The 21,716-nt window shown below is 38.5% G+C and overlaps 2 protein-coding genes across 6 annotated transcripts in view; both read left to right on the top strand.

Moving 5' to 3' along the window:
- LOC135583461 (nuclear pore complex protein NUP160-like) overlaps nucleotides 1-17,027 on the top strand; it is a 41,608-nt gene extending 24,581 nt beyond the window's left edge. The window contains exons 14-28 of one of the 4 annotated variants that reach the window (XM_065168845.1): nucleotides 5,637-5,908; nucleotides 6,029-6,216; nucleotides 11,358-11,428; nucleotides 11,506-11,837; nucleotides 13,359-13,427; nucleotides 13,518-13,836; nucleotides 13,929-14,060; nucleotides 14,213-14,318; nucleotides 14,400-14,471; nucleotides 14,595-14,730; nucleotides 15,574-15,681; nucleotides 15,787-15,924; nucleotides 16,058-16,231; nucleotides 16,306-16,388; nucleotides 16,569-17,027. In XM_065168845.1, coding sequence (XP_065024917.1) covers nucleotides 5,637-5,908; nucleotides 6,029-6,216; nucleotides 11,358-11,428; nucleotides 11,506-11,837; nucleotides 13,359-13,427; nucleotides 13,518-13,836; nucleotides 13,929-14,060; nucleotides 14,213-14,318; nucleotides 14,400-14,471; nucleotides 14,595-14,730; nucleotides 15,574-15,681; nucleotides 15,787-15,924; nucleotides 16,058-16,231; nucleotides 16,306-16,374 — 2,186 coding nt within the window. In that variant the 3' untranslated portion in view covers nucleotides 16,375-16,388; nucleotides 16,569-17,027. The other 3 variants (XM_065168846.1, XM_065168844.1, XR_010501419.1) reach the window with 3 other exon arrangements.
- A 664-nt stretch (nucleotides 17,028-17,691) lies between these two features.
- On the top strand, nucleotides 17,692-21,480 carry LOC103997898 (uncharacterized). Of its 2 annotated transcripts, XM_065167514.1 has the most exons (4): nucleotides 17,692-18,742; nucleotides 20,532-20,660; nucleotides 20,797-20,901; nucleotides 21,050-21,480. In XM_065167514.1, exons 1-3 carry the CDS (start codon nucleotides 18,527-18,529, stop codon nucleotides 20,878-20,880), a joined length of 429 nt encoding a protein of 142 aa, XP_065023586.1. In that variant the 5' UTR covers nucleotides 17,692-18,526; the 3' UTR covers nucleotides 20,881-20,901; nucleotides 21,050-21,480. The 2 variants fall into 2 exon arrangements, with proteins under 2 accessions (XP_065023586.1, XP_065023585.1); XM_065167513.1 differs by having other exon boundaries at nucleotides 17,697-18,742; nucleotides 20,797-21,480.
- Nucleotides 21,481-21,716: the final 236 nt, after the last annotated feature.

Below are 21,716 nucleotides of genomic sequence, written 5' to 3'. Positions count from 1 at the left end.
GAATCGGTGCAAACTCTACAACGTGATGGCAGAGGCCATGCATGGGAGTTGCAGTATGTCTTTCCATCGACCAAACGGACTGCTTGGAGAACACAGAGGTGTTGAAGCAGGGGGTCGAAAGGGGCGAGGAAGCGACGACGAGTCCAGAGGGACTTAGCTACCCAAAATCAAGCATCAGTTAGAATGGAGGTGGACTCAGAGGAGTGCCACGGAGACATCTCTACTGATTGTGAAGAAAAGGGATACAGAGGCGAGGCGACGGATAGTAGGGCCATGGGCATGGCAGCGCCATGGTATCGCAGAGGCGGGACTTCCGTGCAAGTCATTGATCCCTTGCTCTCATGGAGGGAGAGCGCTTGGTCGTGAAAGGGGCCGAGGAGGTGGAGCATGCAGAGGCAATCTCCAAGTACTGAGACAAGGCTAAAGGACAGAGGCCAAGAAACTTCGTAAGACCAGTGTCAACAAGTTTCTCATCAAGATAGCCGTAAGTGAAGGACTTCGGGTCATGCAAGAGTGCACGACCAAGGAACGAAGCAGGCAGTACGCGGTGCTGTACCTTTGCTACTCAGTGGAGTAGGCGGCAGGGTTGATGGAGAAGACGGTACAATCCCAGAGGCGGCCTCATCTATCAGAGAATTACTCCAAGTTGGGGTGAAAACTTCCCGCATTCCAGAAGTTCGATGGCATTGAGAAGGTGAATCACAGTAGCTAACTCAACGCAAGGAGTGCAAACACTTCAAGTGCTTCAGAAGTGTGAGCAAAGAGCAGGCGAAGACCAGTAACCAGCTCGATGCATGAAGTACAACCTCGAGGAGGCGGGCGAAGTCAAAGTAACCTTTGCCTTCTCAACTCTTAAGAGAATGGGCGAAACCGAGTACCCCAGTTCTCATATCTATCCAGCAGAGGAGCTCTGCACAAGTTCAAAGACCCTTCGAAGATAATGGAAGGCAATAGTTGTCAAATCCTCACCAACGGTGATCAGTGCTACTGAGAGTAGATTGTCCGCTTCATTTCCCAACGAAATGCCAATCGAAAGCGGAAGTGATGCGAACCTACTTGGATGTGACAACTAACTGAAAGAAGAGTCAATGAGCAGATTTTATGGAGGAAGGACCCAAAACTTCAGAAGTTTGCGAGACGATGCTCGTTAAAGCTCCAACAAGCATCCACCCAGTTCAAGCAGCATGTTGAATTTTTAAGAGACTGGCGCAGTAAGGATGGTCTTTTCCTTCATTTGGTGGATCCGCAAGAATCGACAAGGATCAACACAACTCAGCCAACCCCACACCAGAGTCAGAGTCATTGGTGAGTTGAAGTAGCATGGCGGATCAAAGGTTCGACTACTCAAAAACAGCAGCGGAGAGCAGCTGGGAGCCAGGAGGCGCATTGCAGCTGGAGCGGAAGATTGAAGACTCAGCAAAGGCGAAGAGTTGCAGTGTTCACAAAGGCTTCGACGAGGACGTCGAAGGGATAAGTGGGGGAGAATGTAACGGACAAACTTCTAAACAAGATGTTGGATGTAATGCTTATGTATGTCCGTTGTCTTTTGGCATGTTCATGCCTTGTACAGCAGGTAGAGGGGCGGCCGAAGGCTAAATAGTCCCATGTTAGTTGGGTTGGTGGCCTCTTTAGGCTTGTAAATAAAGGTTGTGTCATGTGGACACGTGCGAGAGCTTTTCGGTCTGTAATGGATCATTTTACCCTTTGTTGTGCCACTGTTCAGAGCTTGTAAAGTCTGTTTGTAATTTGCATTGTCTATGAAGTGTTTTTCGGACATGTTTGCTTGTGGATCCCGATTGAGGCGTTCTCTTTAACCCGTTCTCTCTTTTGTTGGTCCTAAGGGACAATGGGAGACTTCGGGGAGGCTGACCTTTGCGGACGGACGCGCGAGGGTGCCGCACGCCTTAGGCAAAACCAGCTAAGGTCGTGACAGCGGGCTGATTTCTGGAATCTGCCTCCGCTCACCAAACCGTCAGCCATCTCAGCCCCTTTGAACCCCCCGGGTGGCACAGGGTTGGATGGGGCTTCGGTATAGTACCGGGCGTTGAACACTCATTCGCAAGTTCGCACGTTGCCTTGACGGGAACTTGTTGTCGCGCCCGGGACTCGGTGAGCAGCTGTTTGTGGGCTTGCAGTTGTTCGTTCATCCTTCTAAAGCCCTTGTTTTCCCCCTCTCCCTCTTTTCTCTTGTGCACGCAAGGTGCTCGCTGAATTGCTCGTAAAGCTTCCCCTCTTTTCGCAAGACGTCGGGACTTGTCCGTCGCTCGTTCTTTCGAACTAATCAACTTTCTCTTTTACAGGTCCTTCGGGACCCGCGAGAGGTTGCAAGTGGGCTGATCTTTGCGGAGCAATATCGCAAGGGCGAAGCGCGACTTAGGCAACTCAAGCTAAGTTCGCGTCTTGGCCGCAAGGGTGCCTCACGCCTTAGGCAATTCCAGCTAAGGCCGTGACAAACTGGCTGTGCCACTCTGTACCAATGTACCAACACTTGGTGTGTCTATGCGTACCGATGTTTTGACGAGGAAGAAAAAGAGGTTGAAGAGGAAGGTCCGGTGGAGGAACAGAAGAGGAAGGAGAAGAAAGAAAAGGAGGAGAAGAAGTGCAGCGATACCTGGGAAGTAGAGACATCAGCGGCAGCGTCGAAGGGAAGCAGTAGCATCACAGCGGCGAAGAGTCGGTTCCGCTGCAGCATTGCAACTGTGAAGCGGCAAGGCAGCGCCGCTGCAGCATTGCAGTGGCGAAGAGGTAATGCCGCTGCAGCATGGCAGCCGCAAAGCAATGAAGAGGCAGCACCACTGCAGCATTGCAGTGGCAAATCAACGAATAGGTAGCATCGCTGCAGCGGTGAAGCGTTGAAGAGGTAGTGCCGCTGCAGCTACAGCATCGCAGCGGCGAACAGGCAGTGCCAAGGCTTTGTACGTGAGAAGAGCCCTAATATTTTTTTATTAACGCTGAAATGGATTGGGGCCCACCACTTTTTGATTTTTTTTTATTATTTTAATACAGACCACCTGAAACGAGGTAGTCCGCATATCAGTTCATGCCTGGATTGGTTTGTATCGCCAAAACCATACCGTTTCGGATGGTACAAGAATCCTTGGCAGTATGTTCCAGATGCTTAACGGGTCTCTCTGGCACCAAAAGGGAATATGCTCACATGTTGGTGCCCGATTGTCATAAAAAATGAAAAAGAAAGGAGAGTTGGCAAGAAAAAAGGAAAATGAACAGATACCAAGATGACTATATTGTCTCCTGTTCTCACGTTCAGTGGCATCCTCTCCTTTTGGAGCCTTACAAGTGCCATCACAAAGAATCACAAGAGACAAAGGGCCATCTTTGTGCCAGATCCTCCCTCTCTGACTTGTCTGTACGAATCTGCCACTTCACCTCCTTTTACTTAGAGCACTATCGAGGCTAGTAGCAATTTAACAATGAGTTAGTATGTTTTCCGTTTGGTGCTTTAGTGTATCACGAAAACCATGTGGGTCAAGCCCCTTGAAAGTAGTGTGCTCTTTGGAGTGAATAGTAACTCATTTAGACATATATTATCTTTAATCTTAGCCCATTACCTAATAAAATACTGAGAGTGAGTATCATTCTTCCCCACTTGAATGAATAAGGTTAGGCCAATACACATATCACACGAGTTCATGGATTACCAGGATATCATGTAGGTGATGTGGGATTGAGATGTGCTATTCCCGCAAGACATTGTTGCCACCAACCATGTGGCTATCCCCATTGGATCGGATGGATGCAGATAAGATCCAAATATTTTGGGCTCCGTTCATGACAATTAGATTTCAATGATGAAAGTAGAGGCACACTGGTTCAGTTTTAGTTTGGTTCAATTGGACTAGTCAACCAAAACTGAGTTAAACATGATTGGTTTTGTTATCATTATATCCGGACCACACTGAACGGAACATAACCTATTCATTTGGATTTTTAATAAATTTGACCTCACAGAACAACTGAACGTCTCAACAACTTTATTTAGAAGAAAAGCAATATTCGGCAAGGTAGAGTACAAGGAGAGGAAAGCGTACCATGTTTTTTTTGTCAGCACTTAGTGGAGGATGACCAATCTCTGACACTGATGAAAAGAGGGCATGCAGTCGCAAAGTAGTTCTCAATAGCATGGGATACGCCTCATGGGGCTTTGACAATGAGGATTTGGACAATGACAACATTGATGACAATGATTACAAGGTCAACTATGATAAGATGGGGACTGCTGGGATGTCAGTGGCATTGGCTTGAGGGAGATGGGAATTTGTTTTAGGAAAATGGGAATATGGAATTGGCTAATTTGCTGGTCAAGTTATAGCATACTAAACTTTTTTTTTGTAGGGATATGTGTGAGATGTCATGGTTCTAAATCTGGGACACTGGACCCATATCGGTCCTGGTCAAACTGATATAGGTCCAGTATGTATTGACATTCTAACACACAGTATGTCGGTGTGTAACATGATGCCAAAAAGGGGGAGCAGGAGAAGAAGAGGGGCAGGCTAGTGGTGGCAGGTGTCGTGTCAGTGGAGAGAGAGGGGTTGCCATGAACCAGACCGGATCACCTGAAAAGGGGCAGTCCATGTCTCAGTTCACACTCCGACCAGTAAATACCATCTGGTACATACCAGTCCAGGTTGTAATTTGGAACCTTGAGATATGTACAGTAATGTTTTTAAACTAAAACATGCAATGGTCAAAGTCAGTATGGTTACTGTCAAGATGGGTTGCCATGAACTGGACCGGATCGCCTGAAAATGGGCAGTCCACATTTCACGTCCTGACCAGTAAATACCATCTGGTACATACCAGTCCAGGTGTAATTTGGAGCCTTGAGATCTGTACAGTAATGTTTTTATAGTAAAACATGCAATGGTCAAAGTTGGTATGGTTACTGTCAAGATCTATAACATTACACGCTTAAAGTTAGGTTTGATTCTCACAGGTCTTGGACATGCCAAATAAAATGAAACCGACAATATTTGAGTTTAGTTTTTCCAATTGAGCTGAATCAATATATTGAGTTTAACCTAGAAAATGCCATACTCAATTTGTTGGTTTGGTTTCTCTGTTTGACCTGTTCACTTTCACATTGCTAGTTAAAAGAGCCCCAGACACATCTTTAATTAGGAATTACGGAATCAGTCCGTAAAATGGCCAGATCCAAACAATGAACAAGCAAGATTGAATGAGGTTTTAGGTTCATTTTATTAATGCTGAACTGAGGCTCTGTGTTTCATGTTTGTCAGTGGAATGATAGAGATACAATATGGTACAATTATTATAAAATTTATATTATTGCTGGATACCAACCGGCATGAGAGGGCACATCCAGTAAGGTATTCCTGCATATTGCATGCTATTTGTTGGTTGAAGAACAATCGGCATGCCGGGAAAGGGTAATTTTTGATAAGATGTTCCTCAAACTGTTGTACTTGCTGAAGATAGTGACATCATATGTTCTGCTTCTAAAGTTCTAATTTGTTACCATCTGGCTTTGTAAGCATCCCTAAATATGCTTCTGTGCTATTTATTTTCTAAGTCTATAGTGTTAATGATTTTGTTTTTGATTTAATTTTGTATGATTACTTCACAATAACTATCACTTTATGTCATTGGCATAGGCAACAGAACCGGTAGAAATTCTTGGGATGGAAAGTTGGGCTCATCTGATTTTACATTGGCTTGTCTGTTTGAGTTCCCCACCGCATTTGAAGGCTTGGAGTTTCTTTGCTCAACATCTTTACCTAACCCAAGCAAATTAAATCATTTGGTGCAGAAGCACTGTAGTTTAATTGCATGCAGCCTCACCGTTGCGGAGTCTAATTTGTCCCCCAGCCCCACAATTGAGCTAGCATCACTTCTTCTCCATCATGGACAATATGAGGCTGCTGAGGTATTTCCTTGCTTATCTGTTACTAATTTAAACTGCAGTTATATGTTTTCTAATTAGTTATCTGTTATGAAGTTCTTCATTTACTAATCTCTCTTCTTTCCTTTGCTTACCCTCCTCTAGAGCCTATTTATTATTGTTGATGGTTATTCAAGAAGTAAAAAGGTATCAATAAGTGCTCAAACTACAGATGGCGAATGGTGTGCACATCTTCATCTTCTAGGATTTTGTCTTCTTGTCCGTGCACAAAGTGAACTACAAGGAGTTCTGAAGGAGCAAAAATTACATGAAGCTGTGCGCTGTTTCTTCAGGTACTCAGCTCATATATACTTTTATTGTCTAATTAGCCTTGTCTTACATTAGTGAAATGGTTTCCATTGAGATACCTAGATAAGAATTATTAAATAGGAGATTCATAAAGCTGAAAATTGGTTGATGGGAAGGTGGTTTGGCTTCCTTCATGTGCCAATAAAACTAAAAAGAATGATTTATGTTAACATGTTAGTATATTAGCAGCATGGAAGTAGGTTTTCCTTCTCCTGCTTTTCTATGTTCTAAGTGAAGACAGTTATGGATAACTTTCTTCAAATGATGAAATTCATTCAGGAGCCATGTTTGCAATTTCGGTCCGTATTGATATATCGACCAGGCATCTGTATGATACGTACTGAGGTGGACCGATGGTACGTAAAGGCATATCGATGGTACACCCAAAATTATCAAAAGTAGCTCCAAAAATACTTGAAAAATAGAAAGAAAAAAAAAAGTAAGATTAGGTTTTTAAAGCTTGAAATAAATATAAATTTAGTATAATTTTAGCAAAAATAATATAAATTAGGAAAGAAATAGCTTTGTGGTACGTTCCGGATCATCCTTTAAATCTAAAAATCTAGAAAGAGAATACATACCTCTTGATTAGAGTATTTTTGCCTCATAATTTAGCCTCCTAAATTTGATCTAATCCATAAATCGTAGCTTTGTTGAGTTTAGGAGAGTGAAAAAGTGAGAATGAGAAAGAAAGATATGAGTAAAAAGAGTTTGAGAGAGTTGAAGAGATTGCGAGAGTGAAATGAGTTAAAAGAAGGGGTTGGAAATGGTTTAAAAACCTTTTTCTAAGCCTTGAAATAGGGCAATCTCAGCCTTTGATCGGTAACGGTCGGATTTTGATCGTTACCGCTCAATACAGACCCAGGTATCACTCGATAAGGGGTTGTGTGATGATACCACTCGGTAGAGGGCGGTCTGCATACCGATATCCTATCGGACCGGTGCTTACTGCCCGCACCGAGCGGTATAGGTCGGCACGGCAAACCCTGTTCAGGAGCTTATAGTTGAGTGTGCATCTCATGGAACTGCAGCTTCTTACTGCTACTACAGTTATTTTATTAAGGAGCCTTTGTTGTGGCAGGGGGTCTGGCTGGATTTGGCTTTGGGTTCATATTCGGAAACCCCAGATTTGTTATTTCTTGTTCCCGATTTTTTTGGTTTCATGACACAGATATCCCTCCAACCCCCTAATTGAACTTTATCATGGGCATTGTCATTAGATAACCAAAGTGCTTTACACCTTTTCTTTTGCTTTTTGGTCTTCCTTCATCTTTCTTGGAACCTCTAATGTAAACTAATTCACTTTGCCAGACTGATGCATTAGTTTATATTTTCTTTTGATCACGTCCAATTCTCTCATTTATTTTTAAGTGTTGTCACCTAAAATTTTACGTATGAATCATATCCTTTTGTTTTGTCACTGTTATTTGCCTAGTGGAACTTTCGTCTTGCTTTATTCCGTATGTTAATTTTCCTCTTAAAGACCCAAGATCCTGATCCATAGAATGTGACAGTAGTGTCTTAAAATTTAGAGGTAATTGCTTTCAGTTTTGATCTCTCTCCCCATCTCAAGAGGATAAAAAAGAAATCTAAGAGCAATATCATATCTGATGTTGTTGAATAACTCAAGATATGTATAACCTTTCTTGTTTCTGTGAAATTATGTTCTACCTACTTCAACCATACTTTGGCACTTCTATTTTTATGGCTAAAACTAGACTTCTGTATTTATACTTGTCTTCTTAATCAAAACTTTGTTTTTTGAAGTTCATCTTAATTGCTTCAGTGTAGAGTTTATCTCTACTTTATTCTGATGGTATGGGTGATATACCATGAGTCTTAAGACCTTGGGAAAAAATTGTCTTCATGATTATATCAACATACATGTGTGTGTGTGTGTATAATATAATATAGTATAATATAAGTTGCTAATAGTAAGGGGTCAAGGACATCTCAAGATGGCCATATATGCAAATAATAAATCATGATGAGGTCAGTCCATACCATAATATGAACAGGAAATAGGCATAAGGTAAACTTTAATTTATCTTTCATTCGATTGCTTATAGGATTTGTTTTCTCTATACCAAATAGCACATGTATATGGAAAGGTTCCAAATACTTGTATAGCAAGAAATTACTCGACAATTTACATATGAATTGGATTCGTCACTGTTATGTCTAAGGTATATTTAAATAGGGATAGGAGTTACACTGCAATGGACTTTCAAATGAAAACTTCTACATACCATGTACTAATTATTTAAACATTAGTTTTCTAGCAGTGATCATTGCCTTCTGTAATCTCCAGTATCCAAAATGGATTAATGTAATGGTAGCCATTGAAGTTGACATTGTTGTCATCTGTGCCCAGGTGCCTTGGCTAGCTCTTGGGCTGTCAAAAAAAGGCTTAGGAAGTCTAGGCTATGTTCCGTAGACCATTTTATGTAGGCTTATACAGTCATATCTATCGATTTGCACGATACATGTTTATATGCAAATATATTAACATGTGCAGAACATTTTCTAAGATGGTTTTATTGAGATAATTTTCATATGTATATATTTGTATGTATAATTTTTTTAGTTTAATTTCCTTTCCGACATGTAATATCTTAAATTGTTCATGTATATTCTTGAATATTTTAATGTTACTCGTTAAATGTCAAGGTATATCTAAATCTTGGTTTCTCAAAAACAAGTTGCAACTATCACAATATATGTTTATCCAAAATATGATGGACATTTTGTGAAGTTTGTTACATTGTCTACTGCAGAGGCTATATATTTGGTTCATTGCCTTGGAGTGCCAAGTCTATTTGACAACTGTTGTAGTTACTGAAATAAGAGAAAAGTAGTTATATGTTTCACTATGTTCAGAGAGGCTGAGGGCCATACAAGTTATCAAGAGATGGATCATGTTAGATTTTTAGATACGATCAACAAAACTTAGGAAGGTCCTGGCCACTTCGGCAACATCTCAGTGCCCATTCACTCCTTCTATCTTCATTTCTCTCTTTTGGTTTTCCATGACCTCACTCATTTGTGAAATCCACTAATCCCATATACATTATTTCAAGCAGGATAAAGATTTCATATCTTAGGAGCTGTAGTTTGTGGGAATCTTGTTAAGCTTCGGTTTCATGGATTGCTATAACCTTGGATATGGTTGCTATATCGGAGCTTTGGTATCAAGGCTTATTAAATCCATAGTCTCCAAATGTCAAGTTTTAGAGTGGTGGCTGAAAGACAGAGATTGAGTGTTCTAATCATTTCTCCATAAAACTTGATGAGCTTTTAATCATTTGCTGTGAACTATGCACACTCAGTATGAAATATTGGATAGTGACAGTACACACATCCCAATATTTTAAAAACATATTAAAATATGTGCATATCTACATATGTTGACAATGTATATAAGCTATGGTATATTGACTATACAATGCTGGTATATACAGTGCACTGACAACACTAAGTATATGATATTTTCTGTGTACCGAGATATACTAGCTGCACTAATTGGTTTGTGTTGGGCCAAGAAGAACTCAGTATAGGTACTGCTACTGCTACTGCTACTGGTATATATATACCCATTTAAGCTCCATAATAATTATTTTTCGTACTCAGTCTAATATATTTTCTAATGTTAGCCATGTAAGAATGTCCATCTTATGTTCATGTCTTGCTTCATAGATAATATACTGTGCTATACCAATGGAGGATGATTCAAGGTGATGATACATGTACCCAACAAATAAACAAACAGAAAATGCTGCACCTAAAGATTTAGATCTCAAAGTTTATAGTTGATGATCTGCTAGAAGAAAATGTTGATGCAAGCATTTTTTTCTTCTAAGAGTATGGTAAGAGATCCAAAAATAAAAAAATGTAGATCAGTCTTTCCTACGGTTGACAGCAAGAAGATTGAAGCTGCACATTTATTGAAAGCAATAGCTGAGATATATGTTCAATGACATGGACAGTGAGGGTCAGATTCCTAATTTAGTTTTGTTTAAACGATGGGATAACGATTAATATATTTTAAAACTGCAAGATGATTGAAGGTTAATCCAGTAATAGATAGTTTGAAAAGCTCAAAGAAATACACATGAAGAGCTGCAATTTCACAAAAATCTGTTTGTGGAAGACTTATGTTGCAAACTTTGTGGTCCATCATCAAATTCTTGGAGATGAACAAAATCATTTAACTTGTTGCAACTAAACATGCATGAATATCTGAATGCTTGCAGCTGAAGCATTTAATCCATTCTATCTAGTGCCTATAGTAGAGCCGTTGGCCATGATATCTTACGTTTTAGATCTCCAAAAATAACCAGGCCAAAACTCTATTAGACAATGGGTGGCCTTTTTAAATTTTTAGTTCTAGTGTACAAAAATTGATCTGTTTTCTTGTTTAGTTTTTCTTGAATTTAAAAACAAACAGAAAATTCTTGTCTATGGATAAATTGATAATATGTTATAAATACTCATCTTAAAAATTTTTGGGGCATTATGGCTTCTTCATCTTTTAAACTTACAAAAACTAGTAAATTAGATATAGCAATTTAATTATAATGAACTAGGTTTCTTGGACCCAACCATTGTCGTTTAGTTTGGTTTCGATAATGCAACCATTATGGTCAAACTATGCATCTAAGGAAAAAGACACAAGTAGAGCGTAAGGGAGGGCAAGCATGTGGAGGTATTGCATAGCATTTTTTTAATGGAGTGCTTTCACAATCTCTGAGGTGTCTAATCTTTTCTTTAATTTATACAGAATTATATTATGCAGCAGTGCATTAGATAAATGTGTGCTGAGTGAAGTTATGGTGTCCTCTTCAGGTTCCTTTAGAGATGTTTTTTTTTTTGCCATATTGTTTTGTTAAAGTATTTTAGATGTTATAAGTTATTGATTCTTTTTGTTGGTTGTAACTTTTGGAGCTTCATGTATTCCTCATAGCAATTTGAATTCCTCTCTTTCATTAAAGCCATGCTTTTCTTGCACACTGCTGCCATGGTATCTCATTTCATGTATGTCAAATCTTGATTTAAGCTAAAATGCTGTATAATGTGATTTCTTAGTTCCATGAATATGTAATTGATTGTTTGTATCATGACATAGAGCTGCATCTGGGCGGGAAGCACCAAAATATCTGCAAAACCTCCGGTTTGAGACTGGCTTCCAACATCCTGGTAAACTTGTATTTTATAAGTATGTTGATACATAATATTTGTAATTCATTTAGTTTAAATACTTCTTTCTTTTGTAGAGGAATGTGCATCAGCAGCAATATGGAGACTTCATTACTATCAATGGGCAATGCAAATTTTTGAGCAATATGGTGTGAGTGAAGGTGCTTGCCAGTTTGCTCTGGCTGCTCTTGAACAAGTTGATGAAGTCCTGAATAGTAGTGATAATGACCTTACTGAAAATGAAACCACAATTCGTGGCCGATTATGGGCAAATGTCTTCAAATTCACTTTAGACCTGAAGCATTACCATGATGCCTATTGTGCAATAATTTCAAATCCAGATGAGGAAAGCAAATACATATGCTTTCGGCGTTTTGTTATAGTTCTTTGCGAAAATCGTGCAGCAAAGGTTCTTTTAACTCTTTATGTTCTTATGCTAACTTTGTGTTCTTTTGCTGACTGCTAATATTTTACTTTTACCATCCTTAGTCCAATTTATAATTATGAGAACTTATTTATTTGATGAAATATCTTTTCTTGTAAAATAATTGTCCACTAGTTGATTAATCAGTGACTTGTATATGATTTAAGGTAACTTGTATATTAGCTTGCCTATAGGATTAATAATGCAACTGTAGCTAGGGCCTATTAGACATTTAATGATTCTACCAAAATGGTAATCTGTGAGTGTGGAAAGCATAGTAAAACGAATGTAGATACGATCCAGTTGTTCCTCCTTTGAGAGTTTGATAGCCAAATCCTTCTGATCCATGTAAAAAATCATAAATATTTTCAAAAGCTCTACTTAGAATTGTCTAGAAATTACCTTGGATCTCTTTGTCAACAGTTTGACCTCCAGACAAAAGAAATCAATTGTAAGAATTGTGAAAAGTTATACATGCTGATGAATGAACATCTCTTTGCCATGTTAATAGTGGTTGTTGCATCCAAGCAGCCAAGGTGCCACACAGCTTATATGTAGATATTGAAATATTAAATATATAATCAAGTATAAGCCGTAACATAGGGAATGATTTTAAGTGATAACTTATAAGATAAATACAAAGTTTCTTGTGTTTAAGATATTGTATTGATGGTTATACTACTAAAATAACATGATAATAAAAATAACACTACTGAGGAGGAAGAATAAACCACATATGATGGTGCATGCTTAAACTGAAGTACATGTGCTGCCACATGGCAGTATGTGGTTGTATATATGGCCACATACACATGTATGCAGACCTTGTGGCCACGTATGCAATCAGACTATGTTTTGAGATCGCACCGCCTGCATGATGCAGTTATATAGACGTTTTAGATCATTGATATTACTTTCACTTTCTGACTATCTTCTTCTCAATGATCTCCAAGTTTTAGTATTTACTACTAGTCAATTTATTTCTGCTGGTTTGTATGATTGAATCGGCAAAGCGCACTGGGTAATTAAATCAAATTCCTTTTTAAGGATCTCTCTTACAATTGTCTTATGGGCCATATAAGGAGTATGGTTGTGGCCTGTGCGCATACCAGATGTATGGGATTTCATTTCTTCTCATTTGCTCAATGAAATTCATGGTTGTCTAAAATCTAAATTCAATTTTTACTTGGTACTGAACTTCTTAGGGTAGTGATAACTTTTCCTTTTCATAAGACATCGGCCTTTCTCATGTTGAATCTACCATCTTGAAACTCCTTAACTAAAATTTTTGTGTTTAATGTGTTCCCTCTGATATTATGCTTAATCATTAAGCTGTGTTGAATGAATATGGTCACGTTGTTGTGATTGAAGTTAAATAGGCCATAATATCAATCTGATGCCTTTATGTTTCTGTATTCTGTTCAAGTCTTTATTCTCTTAAAATATCTATTACTAGGTATTCTTTTTCTTCTGTTTTAAAATTGCATGGTTTCTATTTTTTTACAGGTTCTATGTGATGGTGGACTACCGTTTGTGGGATTAATAGAAAAAGTGGAACAGGAGCTTGTATGGAAGGTTGAACCTTGTCTTTGTCAGGGCTTACTTTTGTCTATTTTTTCACTCACTACGCACAAATGACCTGGAAATATATATTAAACTTTGCAGGCTGAGCGCTCAGATATTTTTGCAAAGCCAAATCCCTACAAACTACTATATGCTTTTGAAGCTAATCGAAATAATTGGAGAAAGGCAGCTAGTTATATGTTTCAATATTCTGTGAGGCTGAAGAAAGAAGCTAACTCGAATGGAAACCACCAAGATTCTTCGGTATTGCAAGAGAGGTTACATGCCTTGTCCGCTGCAATTAATGCTCTGCAACAGGTTGATCATGCTTATGCTTGGATTGAATCTCAGTATGGGAATGACTTAAGCAATTATCAAGGTTCACCAAATAAAAAGCCTCGAAATGTGTCAGCAGAAAACTGTAACTTCTGTTCTATTATATCAGTTCGATTTCATTGTCCACATCACTTTGGAAATGACATGAAGGATGATGTGAAGCTTCTTTTCTTTCAGTTGCTGGTGGTCTTGCCCCTGAGTCTTCAGCAATCAACTATTCGATTGACATTGATATGCTGGAGAAGGAGTACATTATAACTTCAGCACATCATATGCTTTCTCTTGTGAATAATAAAATGAAGTTTCCAGGTAGCAGATACTGCTATTTGTCGGCAAACTTTTCAGTATATCAGTTGTAGTTCAACTTCACCAGCAAGTTTTACATTTCATTAATAGACTTGGTGGAAAATCCAACTTCTGTCATACCTGACAATATTTATGACTTCCTTTTTCTCTTACAGGAATACAGAAGCTTTCAAATGTTGTGGATGTTTTGATTGAAGAAAATTTATATGACATGGCATTTACCATAGTTGTCAACTTTTGGAAGGGTTCAGGACTTAAACGGTATAGTTTCATCTTTTGTCCTTATTACCAACTAGTTGTAGTTCTCTGAGAATTGTTGAACTAAAGCTACATGTGTAACAGGGAATTAGAGCAAGCTTTTGTTGCTCTCTCACAGAAATGCTGTCCAAATAGAGTTGGTTCTGCATTCATGGGGTAAGTCAAAAGCGGGCACCTCACTCCTTTCTCTCTTATCTTAGTATGTGAATAGAAGTGCTGTTTCTTCGCAATAACAAATGGGAACAGACATTTCTAAAGTCTTGCACTTGTTTATTGCAGGAGCAATGTGAAAACAAATAATCTTCTATTGACGTATTCTGAGGAAGAAACGCCTGCTGACAGCAAGAAAACTGCTAGCCCAGTTTTTTCTAAGTTCAAGGGAAATGACCAGTGGGAAACACTTGAACTCTATCTTGTATGTGACTAAAATGCACCAGGGACTATCCTTCTTGAACCTTTTTATAGTTAACAATGAATATTGGAACCAAATGAAGTTCGAACCAAAATGAAGTCCTAACCAAAGCTGAAGAAATTATGTTAGTATACAGAAGGCTCTATGCATTACATGCACTCTCATATCATAATTAATTCATTTGTCTTGCTGTTATAAGCCAGTCCTCTCTAATCATAGGATTTAATTGTTTTCTATACCAACTTCAGTATTAGATAGTATTCAAGTGTAAGATTGTTTATTTGGACTTAACAAAATCTAGTATTCCATGGCTAAACTTTTTGCCTCATCTGACTTTTACCTTTACATGCGTTACATGATGTTATGATCTCGAATTATATCAGGTCACAGCCAGCAAGACAACCTATACAGAACATTTTGTCTGGACCACCTACAAGAAGATGATGAGAGCTGCTTGTTTACATGGATGATTCTATGAGATAAAAGAGAAGCTAAAACATATTTGGTTCAGTTAAAGATACCAAAATTTGGGGAAAATTTGAAAGACTATATAGTGTTTGGATATGGGTTGATGACCACTGTTTGCGTCAGTAAAGATGATAAGTCAATTTCGGCTTGTGCAGGTGCCGAAGCTTATTTATTTCAAAATCATGCAAGGAACTCGATGGTCTTAGGGATCATCTAGATGTTGTCTGTTAATGAAGCTAAATGGCAAGAAATGATCCATATAACCAGCTAAGAAACAAGAATGATATTCATATGTTCGCGCATAAATATATGGATGTATATAGTAAAATGTACGCATTTATGAGTTTCTTATAATTTATTGGTTCTATGCAATAACAGGAAAAGTACAGAAAATTGGACCCAAGATTGCCAGTTACTGTTGCTGAAACATTGCTATATACTGATCCTCAAATTGAGCTGCCTCTTTGGTTGGTTCACATGTTCAAGGTAATACTTATGTTTGCCACTTGGTTGCTCTTTCCACTTCTCTGTCATGTATGGTGTCTTGAAGTTAGGATACACTTGTTATGACTACTTTTCTGAATGTATCAGGGTGGACGAAAGGTATCTTGGGGCATGACAGGCCAGGAACCAGACTCTGCCACCTTGTTCAGACTCTATGTGGACTATGGCCGGCATGCTGAAGCTACAAATTTGTTACTCGAAAACCTAGACTCTTTTTCATCTCTGGTAACTTTTCATTGTTGTCAATACCTTGAAATTTGTACAATTTTTACCTTGAATTATCAGTCCACCTTGTCAATGTGATGTGTGTGGTTTACTTGAATTATGCACATGTACTGTAATTTCAATTGGTTTTCAGAGACCGGCTGATATAATCAATCGGAAAAAGATGTCGGCGACATGGTTCCCATACATAGCAATTGAACGGTTGTGGTGTCAGCTAGAGGAGATGCGGAGTTCTGGCCATATGGTTGATCACTGTGATAAACTAAAAAAATTGCTGCAGGAAGCTCTGATGAAACTCCTAAAACAGGTAGGACAACCTGGAGCTTAGGCTTGGCTTCGTTTCTCGATCTGAAATCTGATGCATCCTGCTTTGGTGGACAGGTACAATTGGATTCAGATGATGCTTTGGCCGCAGCTGCTGCAAGCAAAATGCAGAATCCCGGAAGCTAGGTGTCATGTTCATGGTACGTATCTACATATACTTGGTTCTCATTGCTGTATGGAATTTCTGGTTGAGACTTGGTTCTCATTGCTGTAGCAAATTCTCTGTTGTAATATTGATATGATGAGTCCCACTGTCCTTTGAAAAAGAAGAAAAGCTTATACATGCTTAATGATATTTCTTTATTTTCAATGGCAACAAGATATGGAAGAACAAACCACGATATCATGGCTCAGGCCTCGTCGGTGCTGCAGCTGCCGAGTGTTTTGAATTTGGTTTAACTAGTCTTCTGCCAAAGTGTGAGAGGAAGTGTTTCTTGCCTTTGTTGTATATATAATTAATGGCTTCTCTTCTTTCTTGAGAGGTGGCGGCTGACTTGAAGGAAATGGCCTTGGAGAGTGCTCTCCTGGATGATCCTGCGTTAATCCTGCCGATCTCATATTACAAGTGATGGCTTGATGGATATGATCATCTGGGGGCAGCATGGCCCCTGGCCGCTTGTATATTATATATACAGGTTTCATCTTTGGAAGAGATCGTATAGGATGAATCGGTTTAGGTATATTATTTTTATACAGTACAATGATTATAGTATTTTGACATTGCATCATGGTGTTTTCAATAACGAACATTGTAATGCAGTACATTAACATTATAATAGTGTTTTTTTTTAATGATATTAAAAAATTATTATAATACGGTATAGAAGTATTATAATAGGCATTTTACTTAGTATAGTGTTTTTTATATTGTTAAAAGTATTATAATATAATATAAAAAATATTATAGTTAGACTAGTTCATCGGTTCATAAGAAAAAAGAAAGATAAAAAATGGGGCAGATGATTGCAGTATTTGTTATAGTATTTTTATATTGTGTAGTGTTTTCAATAACATCAGGAAAAATATTATAATGCAGTATATTAATAATATCAGAATATTTAATACTGTATAAAAATATATTAATAATATTTTTTCCTATGGTATAGTGTTTTTTTTTACATTGTTAAAAATAGTATAATGTAATATAAGAATATTTAGACTAGTTCATCATATGGATCAGTTCATAAGAAAAAAAAAAGAGAGGAAAAATGTAAGTAGATGGTTGCATTATTTAAGGTATTAGATAAAAAAAAAATATTATTTAGAAATTCTGAAAATGGGTGGCGCTTATCAAGAAAATCCAAAAAAGAAGAGTTTTTTAAGATTCAATAATATATATAAGTAACTTTTCGATTGCCAGAACTCTGCCATATATGATGTAACAGTAGTATTTCGAGGTCTTTGATTGGTGGAGTTGTGGCCATATGCAGAGAATTCGATTACACTGCCTTCTCTTCCTCTCACTAATTTGCAGTTCCGGTCATCAAGATTGCCAAACGCTTTGATTTCATTAACCAATTCCAACAACCACAAGAGGAAGGGGAATAAGGAATATATCCGTTTAAGATTACCAGATTCATCAATAACACGCTTTTGGAGAGCGCACCGACTTCCCACCCTTCACGCACAACCGGTTTCCATTCATAATGTGCCTCAGCGGCATTTCGCCGAGCGTGATGCGATCCCCTCCATTCTTCCGGTGGCCTTTTGCTCGGTCGCACCCGTTTGATCCCCACCATAACCCGGGTTGCCTTTGTCACCGGAATTGAGCCCTCGCCCGCCCGCCACCACCGGGTTAACGGTGCTCTCCCTGGCGTAGCTGTCCGGTTACACGGCGTAGGTGCAGCGTCGTCGCTGCAGGACCAGGCCGTGAGACCCCAGCGTGGCGCTCCCTCGGAATTGCCAGACGGCGAAGGCGAAGCGAAGACCAGGCTTCGCGGGTCCACCGGGAAGTTGTCGACGAAGATGACGGCGTGGGATAGGAATCGCGTCGGAGAAAAGAAGCGGCGAGACCAAAAGCAAGAAAAGGGGGTCGTCGTGGCGGAAGGCGGCGATGGCAGCGGGGGATCTGGACTTACCGCTCACGGGAGCTTCCCATCGGCAGAGTTCGTCGATCTGGACCGTTCGATGGACCGCTCCAGATTGAGTTGAGGTACCAGGATTCTAGTGGATGAATCGCTGTTGTTGGTGGGGGCCCATCTGATCTCTTATTCCCTCTCCGGTCTTCTCTCCTTTCCTCTCCACAACATCATCCACGGGAAGAAAGACAGAGGAAGCAATGGCAGTATGTATATCGAGCAAGTCAATGACTCTCCACCATTGGTTGCACAAGTGTTCCTCTTCGGTCGGTTCAGTATCGGCAGCTGTAGCAGTAGCTGTTGCATGGAAGAAGGGGAAGATGAAGAAGCTATGCTTACTTCCCGTGAATTGCACCCCCTTGGAGCAAAACCCCAAAACCGAACAAGAACATATGACAGAGGAGGAGGAGGAAGAGGTCAGTTCTTTTTCTCCATGAATTTGTACACAGGCTGGCAGTGGCTGTTTCTAATTGATCAAATTGATGGTTTTTAACTTTGTTATTGAGAAAATTAGGAGTATGGAATGCAATATATGTTCTGTTTATGGATTATAAATTGGAAAAGAGTGCAACAAATTCATTTGGCAATTACATACCATACGTTCATGTTCCTGCCATTTTATTATTGTTCCTCTTTCTTTGTTTTTCTTCTCCTCCATATTTCCTATAGCAGTTCTTTAGGTATGTATCCTGTGTTAAATATCTATATTCATTTGACAACTTCACAAGATTGGGTTGTAGCTGAAAGCATGACAAGATGTTGTTGGAGTTGAGTTTTGGTTCTTTTAGCATACCAAGAACTTGCCACAATGTTGGTTATATATATATATATACATATATAAATATATATATACATATATATATATATATATACATATATATATGTATATGTATATATACATATATATATGTATATGTATATATACATATATATATGTATATGTATATATACATATATATATGTATATATATATGTTATATGTATATGTATATATATATATATGTATATATACATATATATATACATATATGTATATATGTTGATGGCTACTAGTCATATTAAGAGCCATCAAATATTTTCCATTATAAAGTTGTCTTTAGGTCTTTCTCTATCTCTTCTTTGACCACTGACTTTGAATTGCTACAAGCAACCCAAACCATACTTAATCATCTGTGAGCTCTTTGGACGAAAACAATCCATGACTTTTTCCAGAGTTCTTCCTTTAGGTTTATTAGTCCATGGAGATTTTTACTCTGTGGAAGTTAAGCCTGATGGATTGAGATGGTATAGGTAGTCCTTGACCATTATTTATTCTGCAGTTACAACTGCTAGTTGGGTTCTAGTTCTGTTAAATTGTTCCCTGTTTCTTAGGTAACTATTACAACTCAAAATTGACCCAAATGATATGTTCACTTGACTTTTAAAATCTGCAAAAATGCGAGATTTATGGAAGAACTAAACCTAGACTCAGTAGAAAGGAATGGAAGATTAAAGCAATACCGAGCTTAAACCTAAGCTTGCATTTGTTTGGAGGCAACAATATGAAGTCAATTAACAAAGCTGAACGATGAGAGAAGCAGGAAGCTTCATGATACATAGATAGGTTATGTTTAAAGGCTCACAAAGTCAAAAGGAACACATTTGAGTTAGAAAGGTTAAGCATGTAGTACACTGCTTATGGAGTAAACATTCTTTTCATGCAAATACGTAAATCTTGCCTTGTATCAATGTGAACCTTCCACGTGGATCAGAACAATTTGGTTACTTAAAACTCCTTTACTATAATTCCTTTAACAAGACAACTCCTTTACTGTAATTCCTTTAACAAGACGAACATTTTAGACCATGCGTTTCAAGATGACTTGTAGTGAGATGGGGTGAAAGATTGTGTATAGGAAAAAACGTTCTTGGGAATTCTTTTTATTGTCCTTGTTCAAGATATTTCTTCATCATAGAGAATAGCATCTTGGATTAGCAATTCAATGATCCTTGCTTACATCATACTTCAGAGAGAAGGCTATAATGTCATCATGCATTTTTTTTTTTTCCACATCCTTTCTTTTCTTTTGAGTTTCTGTTCCTTATCCTTTTGTTTTTTCTATGGTTGTTCAGTAAGACCACAAATATCTCCATAACCCAAATTTTCACCTTACAAGTGTATCATCTTGGTCATCGTATAATACTGGCTATTAAACTATGAATTAGGAATTCAGAATTCTGTGTGAACCCTGCAATGGCAGAGGATGGCTGCTTTGTGACTTCTGTAAAGGCAAGAAGAACAATGTGAAGGCTGAAAACAATCGAATCTACCGCCGTTGCCCAACATGCAAAGCTGTAAGTTCTTGAAAGCATTTGTTTAAGTAGTATCTTGATAATTGCGAATTAAACATCATGATACTTGAATCAATCCGAAAGTTCAAATTGAATACACAAGTAAACGGAGGACCTATGACCTTTTGTCTTCTTGCAGGTTGGTTATGTTTTGTGCTCAAAATGCAAAGTCTTCAAGTGTATCACCTTCCCAGATTATTCTGATGGCGAGCTGACTGCCTAAGTCTAATATAACTCGACTCCAGTTATATATTCTTTTCTTTTTTTTTTCTTTCCTGAGATTGGTTTCCCTTTCAACATGGAAACCAGATATAGCAGGAGTAGATTGATGTGCTTTCATCAATATCCATGAGGCATTTCTTAATCTATAATCCTTCTTGCTTAAAATGAAGGCGATCGTACTGCAAGACTACTCATGTTGAAATCAGGAGGAGGCGGTTCTAACATTGCTTAAAATGTAAGGGGCGGGCAGCTAGCTATCATTCTTATCGAATAAACCACTCTATCAGTGTCATCATCATTGATGAGTCATCATCCCTATAGGATCATTACTTGGTCATCATGCCGATCAGGTAAGGTACACGGATGGATATGATATGATATCAAATTACCTACATACATGCCGAAGCCCCCATATCATTTACCCCCATCGGATTTTTACATAGATTGGTTTGAGACACGACGTCTTATTTGGCGGACTATTTGATCACGTCATCTATTGTATGTATGGATGCACTGACTTCACGTCGGTTGGTATGTACTTGGTTGACTTTCACTAAGTCAATTGTAGTTATGGCCAAATTTGTTTGTTTTGTGATCTGAATCAGTGGTTGGATTTAACTATGCTGTCATCAAGGGATACTAACTTAATAGTAGGCTGTATTGTGATCCAACGAAGTCATTATTAATGGACTCATTATGGTTAAATTCGATTAGGAATATTTTATGATCGAGTTTGATTGCCTTGTTACCCAAAAATACTTTTTTATCGGGAGACATGTGAGGAATATTTTATGATGAGTTCGATTGGCTTGTTACCCGAAAATACTTTATGGCCCA

The sequence above is a fragment of the Musa acuminata genome, chromosome BXJ3-9, assembly GCF_036884655.1.
Source record: "Musa acuminata AAA Group cultivar baxijiao chromosome BXJ3-9, Cavendish_Baxijiao_AAA, whole genome shotgun sequence".
In the NCBI taxonomy this organism is placed as follows: Eukaryota; Viridiplantae; Streptophyta; class Magnoliopsida; order Zingiberales; family Musaceae; genus Musa; species Musa acuminata.
The sequence above is the reverse complement of the archived record's forward strand: the minus strand, read 5'-3'. Positions and strand labels throughout refer to the sequence as shown.

What these genes read in the sequence shown, in the direction of transcription:
- LOC103997898 (XM_065167514.1), top strand. Translation starts at nt 18,527, where the DNA reads ATGGCAGTATGTATATCGAGCAAGTCAATGACTCTCCACCATTGGTTG. An exon ending in CAGAGGAGGAGGAGGAAGAG is followed by an intron (nt 18,743 to 20,531) that starts GTCAGTTCTTTT and finishes ACTATGAATTAG; the next exon opens with GAATTCAGAATTCTGTGTGA. An exon ending in GTTGCCCAACATGCAAAGCT is followed by an intron (nt 20,661 to 20,796) that starts GTAAGTTCTTGA and finishes GTCTTCTTGCAG; the next exon opens with GTTGGTTATGTTTTGTGCTC.